This window comes from Phocoena phocoena, chromosome 21 (assembly GCF_963924675.1).
Source record: "Phocoena phocoena chromosome 21, mPhoPho1.1, whole genome shotgun sequence".
Lineage (NCBI taxonomy): Eukaryota > Metazoa > Chordata > Mammalia > Artiodactyla > Phocoenidae > Phocoena > Phocoena phocoena.
Genome location: NC_089239.1, coordinates 24,607,823 through 24,615,565, shown reverse-complemented (window position 1 = coordinate 24,615,565; position 7,743 = coordinate 24,607,823). Strand labels below are relative to the sequence as shown.

The 7,743-nt window shown below is 38.3% G+C and overlaps 1 protein-coding gene across 1 annotated transcript; it reads right to left on the bottom strand.

Annotated features, from left to right (window-relative positions):
* Positions 1–1,850: 1,850 nt before the first annotated feature.
* On the bottom strand, positions 1,851–7,063 carry ZNF596 (zinc finger protein 596). The gene is made up of 5 exons (XM_065899858.1): positions 7,052–7,063; positions 5,368–5,494; positions 4,552–4,647; positions 3,589–3,680; positions 1,851–3,113 (listed from the first exon to the last, which is right to left on the bottom strand). The coding sequence occupies exons 1-5, from the start codon at positions 7,061–7,063 to the stop codon at positions 1,851–1,853; spliced, it is 1,590 nt and encodes a 529-aa protein (XP_065755930.1).
* Between the last annotated feature and the right edge of the window lie 680 nt (positions 7,064–7,743).

Sequence of the window (7,743 nt, the reverse complement as noted above, 5' to 3'; positions counted from 1 at the left end):
AACTGCAAACTTTTTATTAATCTGCAGGAATAGCTGGAAAACAAGGTTGATAATGGAAAACTTGATCTACCTAAATTTATAACACATCCCACCCTTAACGTGAATCAGTGTGAATTTGGCCACAAAATATTGTTTAGAATAAAATGGAGAATTCAGAAGCTGGTAACAGTGAAAATTAAGACTGCATTTTAGCCACATGATGGGGTGGGTTTTATTCCCTGCTTTTTAAAAATTCAATCAACCTAAATGTCTAAAATAGCTCACACTACATCTATCCTAAGGAGACCTTGATGTTCCTTGATTTGTAAAGAATTTTTTTGTGGCTGTTTCTGAACATAATGACTTATCTGCAGATGTCAGAGTGTTCCCTGATTCGGGCAAGTTGGAGTTTGGTTGCTGGTTCAAGTTATGGTGCATTCATATTTTGACAGATTTTGGCAAGCTACCCCCTACCTAAAGCTGCAATATCCTCACCCATAACCAGAATGTGGGCTTTTCACTCAGCTTTAAATAGGACTTGATACATTTTTTTTTATGTATGTGGAAAAATGAGTATTGTTTGTCTCTTTCCACATCACTGATTACTGAATAAAATTTATCAATGCATTTTATTTCATAGACATGTACATGTAAGTTAAATTTCTTACTTGGCCAATTTTTCATGTAATTTTACATACTGTTTTATATTCTGTAGTTTTATTGTGCACACACAGACTTATACATGTACACATGTCTGCACTTTGATCCATTTTAGTTATAATTTTTATATGATAAAATATAAATCTTTCCTTCATGTTGTCTTTTATTTTGGAAGACCTCCTCTATTCCATCGTTATAAAATATTTTGTGCACTTAGTCTTGGTATTATATTGTATATTTACAAATGTTACATCCTCTTCATGAACTCAGTTTTTGAATTAGTCCATTCTGTCTGATAAAAGTGTAGCTAGCTCTGCTTTTATGATTTCCATTTATGTGGAATATGTTTTCCCATCCCTTCACTTTGATCCATATGTATCCCCCAGAAAAACATGGGATAAATGAATTATAAGCATCTGTGTTCTCAGTTTTGCCACCTGTGGAACACGGATATTAGTCATGTTCAAATGAGTACCAAGAACCAGCCCTTCTGTTACCCTGGCAGCAAAGAAGCTGCAACTTTTTCTCTCTTAGCCTTCTGTATTTGTATATGGGAGGGGCTGGGACTCATGGGTATCACTCCCAGTTGGTGATTTGTGGATTCATGGCTGTTGTGACGGGAATATGGGCAAGATCAGATTATCTTGGCTTCTTTCTGATCTCCCAGCTTTTCTGGGTGTTTTATGAATCACTAGGAGGGGCAGTACTTTGTCATTACATCAATAAGTGTAAACATATTAGGCATTCCAGAAATGGGATATTCCAAATGTCTTCAATCTCCTTCATGTACTAATTTATTTCCACTTATTTCTTTTCTTAGCAGTTACCCGACACTGAATCTTCTCATGAATGCTAAGGGTGGTGCTAAGTTAAACGAGAGTGCACAGTGATTACAGGTCTAGAATTTCTCTCTTGTGCAGTTTATTTATTTAAAGGATAATTTATAACTCAAGGCATTTCCACACTGATTACAGACATAGAATTTCTCTGACATGTGATTTATCCATTTAGTTTAACAGTTACAGCTGAGGATGAAGATTCTCCCACATTCATTCCATTTGCAGTTTCAGTTCTCCCACCTGAGTCCACTGCTAAATGTTTTGTTACATAGGTAACATACATATGGATTCTCTCCACTTTGTATTAACTTTGAGTGGAGTAATAAGAACGAATAAAGGCTCTTATACACTGAATATAAACATAGTATTTCTTCACTGTGGGAGTCCACAATAGTGTTTATACTTTGAAGCTATGGGTGGTGAATCTTCCACATTTACTACCTTTACAGCATGAGTTCTCTCGTGTTGTCTAAGGTTAAAATATTTACTGAAGGCTTTCCCACATAGATAACATTTATGCGGTTTCTCTCCAGTGTGAATTCTCTTATGCAATCTAAAGTTATAATTTCTATTGAAGGCTTTACCACATATATTGCATTCATATGGCTTCTCACCAGTGTGAGTTCTTTCATGTCGTCTAAGGACAGAAGAGTGATTGAAGGCTTTCCCACATAAGTGACATTCATATGGTTTTTCTCCAGTGTGAGTTCTCTCATGTCGCTTAAGGACAGAGGAATCAGTGAAGGCTTTCCAACACAGATGACATTCATATGGTTTCTCTCCAGTGTGAGTTCTCTCATGTCGTCTAAGGACAGAAGACTCAGTGAAGGCTTTTCCACATAGATGACATTCATATGGTTTCTCTCCAGTGTGAGTTCTCTCATGTTTTCTAAGGTGAGAACAATGAGTGAAGGCCTTCCCACATAGATGACATTCATATGGTTTCTCTCCATTGTGAGTTCTCTCATGTTGTCTAAGGTAAGAAGTTTTACTGAATGTCTTCCCACATAGATGGCATCCATATGGTTTCTCTCCAAAGTGAGTTCGCTCATGTTTTCTAAGGTCAGAACAATGAGTGAAGGCTTTCCCACACAGATGACATTCATTTGGTTTCTCTCTAGTGTGAATCATCTCATGTCGCCTAAGGTTATAACTTTTACTGAAGGCTTTCCCACACAGATGACATCCATATAATTTCTCTCCAGTGTGAATTCTTTCATGTTTTCTAAGGTCAGAACAATGAGTAAAGCATTTCCCACACAGATGACATCCATGTGGTTTCACTCCGGTATGAATCATCTCATGTCGTCTAAGGTTAGAACTTTTACTGAAGGCTTTCCTACATACATGACATTCAAATGTTTTCTCTCCAGTTTGAGTATTATTGTGCTGCCTAAGGGCAGAACTTTGAATAAAGGCATTCGTACGTTGATGACATTCGTATGATTTACTTCTAGCATGAATTTGCTTATGTACGTCAAAGGATGACAAGTAACTGATGGCTTTTCCAAAATCTTGGCTGATAAAGGGTTTCTTTCCCACTTGAGGTATCACATATTGAGTCAATGTTAAGATTTCAGTAAATTTTTCTCTGAAATCATTGCATTCCAAAAGATCCTCTTGACTGTGAGATCTCTGCTTTTTGAAAGGAAATGAGACTGTTACAGGTTTGCCCACATTTATTCATTCCTTCATTCATTCCTCTACATATAAATTCTAGAGTAATCATTCAGTGACAGACTCCAGTTAAAATTGTCCCTATGTTAGTTACATAAACATGGGATATTACTCTCTTGCAAGCATAGATTTTATCTTTTGTAGTAACCCAACTGCAGAGACATCTGTTTATACAGATGTTAAAGACATTATTATGTTTCAGTGATTAGGAATATAAGCCATGATTATATAATTGTCTGTTTATATAAGACCTCAAGTTATGGTTTTGACTACAGGTTAATGTTTCTTCCCTAAAACCAAACTAACTAAAATTTTCTCCTGTGGGAGCCCATGATCCCAACTTTAATTAAATCAGGTAAGTGTGCCAAATTCCCAACTTATTCAATTCCTAGGTCTTCATTTGGAAGAACACGTTTACACCCGTGAAGCTTACCATTGCACTGATTACAGATGTGTCTTTCTTGTAGATATGTTGCATGGATATCATTTCCTGTTTTCTCAGATCATCTTCTCTACCTGAAATGACTGGAAAATTAAAATCTCTATAGTGGTATTAGGAATTAAAATGGTGAAGAGACCCAATGCCTATTTGTGTATGTTTCAAATACTGACACACAGATGGCAAAGAATGTCAAATTAAGGAATAGTCTGAAAAGAAAAAAACGAAAGCACATCAAATTATGGAATATTCTAAAGACAAGAAACACATTATAGGACTATAACAATTGTCATTCTCAGGACTGAAACATGAGAAAAATAAAATGAAGATGGTGGGGACTTCCCTCGTGGTCCAGTGGTTAAGAATCTGCCTTCCAATGCAGGGGATGCAGGTTTGATCCCTGGTTGGGGAACTAAGATCTCACATGCCACAGGGCAACTAAGCCTGTGTGCTGCAACTACTGAGCCCACGCACTCTAGAGCCCACACCACAACTAGAGAGCCTGGGAGCCACAACTACTGAGCCCACGTGCCACAACTAGAGAATCCCCCACACCACAATGAAGAGCTCATGTGCCACAACGAAGACCCAGGGCAGCCAATAAATAAACAAACACTTAAGAGGAAGAAAAAAAAAGAAGATGGCAAGTTGAGGAGGAAAAGAGAAGATCCTATTCATAAAACAGGACCATGAAAAGGGACTTTCTGTGAATGTTTATTAGCTCCAGTGAGTATATAAATTTCACCTTGCCTAAAGCCAAAGACAAAGGCAGAAAAACATGTGAATAGAAAATTGATACCTGCAAGGTATGACATCATGTGAAAAATTTTTCTATGATATTGTCTAAATTTTTAAAATATCACTAAACTTAGATATCTTCATGTGATATTTCTTAGGGCCTATTCACTCACTGACCAGGCTCCTCCTCCTATTGAAGCACAGCTTCTTGGATCTCACCTGGACTCTGGCCTTGCAGAAAACCTAACTCTTCTCTTGAAAGTTGCTCTCCTTGCTCCAAATGGGAAATCACATCTGATTTGTAGAGCTGATTGCCTGTTTGTAGGAGAAAGATATATGGATTTTGAGTTCTGTGCTCATTAACAGTGCATCAGTACAGGGCAGACTAATGAGGAAGAATACAATAACCTCTGAGGGTCAGCACAGAGAAGAGTACGTTGAAAACAACATGTGTACTCTTTGACCAGCAAAATGATAGCTCTTAAACTTGTTCCCAAGGACATTAAGAACCTATCACAGCTAATGCCCATGCCCAAGTTCAAAGACAGATTGTGGAATCTGCAATATTTTCATTCTACGGTGTTTTAATATTATATCCAAAAAGAATTCAAAAAATACAGCCTCCAAAAACAATCCAATAAATACAACTTCCAATAAATACACCACAAAAATCTAAGTTCTGTGTGGAAAACAATATATCTGTTATTTTTAACACTGTGATCTGATCAAACCAGTCCTTGCTGTGAAATACATTTTAAAAAATCAATACATTTACTCACCCATACAAAAATAATTTCCACCACTGTTTGAGCATCAGAGATTGAGTAGCAAGAACGACACAAAATTATGTTAGGAAGATTATACTGTAGTGGGACTGACAAACTAAATGTAAGTCAGAAGTAAAGAAAATTGTGATAAGGTAGTTGTGAGAGTTATGAAAGGATCAAGACAGAGTTTAGAGTAAGAAATGGGAAAGCTTTTCTGCATACTTGTTGAATGAATGAATACATACATAATAAAGAGTAAGAGACTCACCAACTGAGACCAGATGACTGATGTTCTCTAGCATCACATCTCTGAATAGTTTCCTCTGGGATGTGTCCAGTAGGGCCCACTCTTCCTGGGTGAAGTCTACAGCTACATCCTTGAAGGTCACTGATTCCTAAAATATTATGGACATTGTTTCAGATAGGGCCATCTCTGCCAGGGGAGGATGCTACAGGTGTCAAGCACTAAGGAGGTGGGGGTCGAGTGTACAGAAATCTCAAACGGTATTTTGGGTCCAATCACATCATTCTCAGTGTTGACATGAACATCTGACTTTCAGATATACCTACAGATACATACACACTCCAGATACATAAAACTTCATTATAAAGAGATAACACATGATGTGTGGTGTAATATACCCTGGAGATTTCCCAACAAATTTGTGATTACGGCTTCCAGATCATGATTATAACATTTCCACTTGAAAACTTATATCGAAAACAGTCTTCTCAACCAATTTCAAGTAAATCTTTTAAAGGCTTCTCACAAGGGATGAAGTATCCACGATATGCCACTTTTAAAGCACAACTATGGTGGGATTTCCCTGGTGGTGCAGTGGTTAAGAATCTGCTTGCCAATGCAGGGGACACAGGTTTGATTCCTGGTCTGGGAAGATCCCACATGCTGCGGAACAACCTAGCCTGTGCGCCACAACTACTGAGCCTGTGCTCTAGAGCCCGTGTGCCACAACTACTGAGCCTGCATGCCACAACTACTGAAGCCTGTGCACCTAGAACCCATGCTCTACAACAAGAGTAGCCACTGCAATGAGAAGCCCGCGCACCACAATGAAGAGTGGCCCCTGCTTGCTGCAACTAGAGAAAGCCCATGTGCAGCAACTAAGATCCAACACAGCCAAAAATATATTAAAAAAAAAAAAAAAAGCATGGCTATGGTTAGATTATTCCCCTTTATGATCTCAGTTTCTTCATCAGTGAAATGGTTTAATAATCTTCATGAGTTCTGAAAGATCTAATGAGCTAATGTGTAAAGTACTAACTATCTAGCAAATATTTCTTAAATATAACTTTTAAGTTTATTATTTATGAAATGGCAGAGAATACTGAAGCAACATCCAGGATTCTGCACAACTGACTAGAATTCATACAGGTCTTGGGATCAGCAGGTGTAGGCTTTTATCTCTACAAAACTTAGGTGTTCATTATAAAGGATAACTGATTCAGCAGCTCAAGCCAGAGGCTCTGAGACCTCCCCCAGCACCTGTAACACTGGATTGACTGACCTCACCTGTGGAAACATCTGACTCTATTGGTTTGTAATGTTTTCCTCCTCACTCATCTTCATCACCAGTATTCACTTCAATCCTAAGTTCATTACAGTTAATAAAGTGGTTAATGACTAATTTTTGTTTTTTTTGCCAACTAGGCCATGGTCTTGATGAGAAAAAGAAAACCTCTCTCATCTCTTCTATGAATACACAGCATTAGTAGAGACTGGAATATCTTAGTGTGATGCTGGGAAGGAGTTACCACTTGATGAATCCTTGATCCAACATGACCATTCCAGAATTCTGGGGAAACTTAACTGAAGCTCAGATCCTTGAAAAATCTCTCGAGTGTGCTTAGAACATGTGTGCCTGTAGGAGAAATATGTCCATATACTGAAAATAGAGATGCAATTCCAGTAGAAAGAGTAATTTCCTACTTACCTGTGATTCCATTGTAACTAGCTCAGCTGCCAGCTGACTTCTGGGTTTTCACTTACACACAGTCCAAGCAACAGGCGGCAAGGCTGAGGAAGAAGAAAAAAGTCATTAGACTCTAGCTGTTCACAACCTCCATATTCACTTATCATGAAGCCCCAATGCTTCACCTGGAAGTAGCCCCCTGGACAACCACAAGAAACATGCAATGTGCTCTAAGAGAAATAGGGCTAGAGCTCTCCTCTACCAGGATCAAATGCAAGAAGGCTATGACTATTGTTGCTAGTAAAGAAGATATAAATACCTTCAATTAAGAGAGCAGAATGTGAAAAACCATTGAGTTTTGTATGCTAATTAAACCCTGGTGTTCAGAACTGTCCAATCCCCTCCGAATTCAGAACCATAGGGATCCCTGATTCATGTCACATGTGTCCCCACCTCTAGTAACCACTGTGGAACTTCTTAGGTTGAATCATTCTTACTCTGTGCACTAGCAGTTTCTCCAGCTCCGTTCCAGCCCTCTGGTGCCTCAATCCATCCCTACTTTTCCCTTCTTGCCTTTACAATCAAACTAAAAGATGCAGGTGCCAAATCCTCACATCCCAGTCACCACTTGACTTATTGTACCGATAATATCTGCATAAATAAATCCAACGTATGTGCCTCAGGCTTTTACCTAGAGCTTAATAAAAAGTATA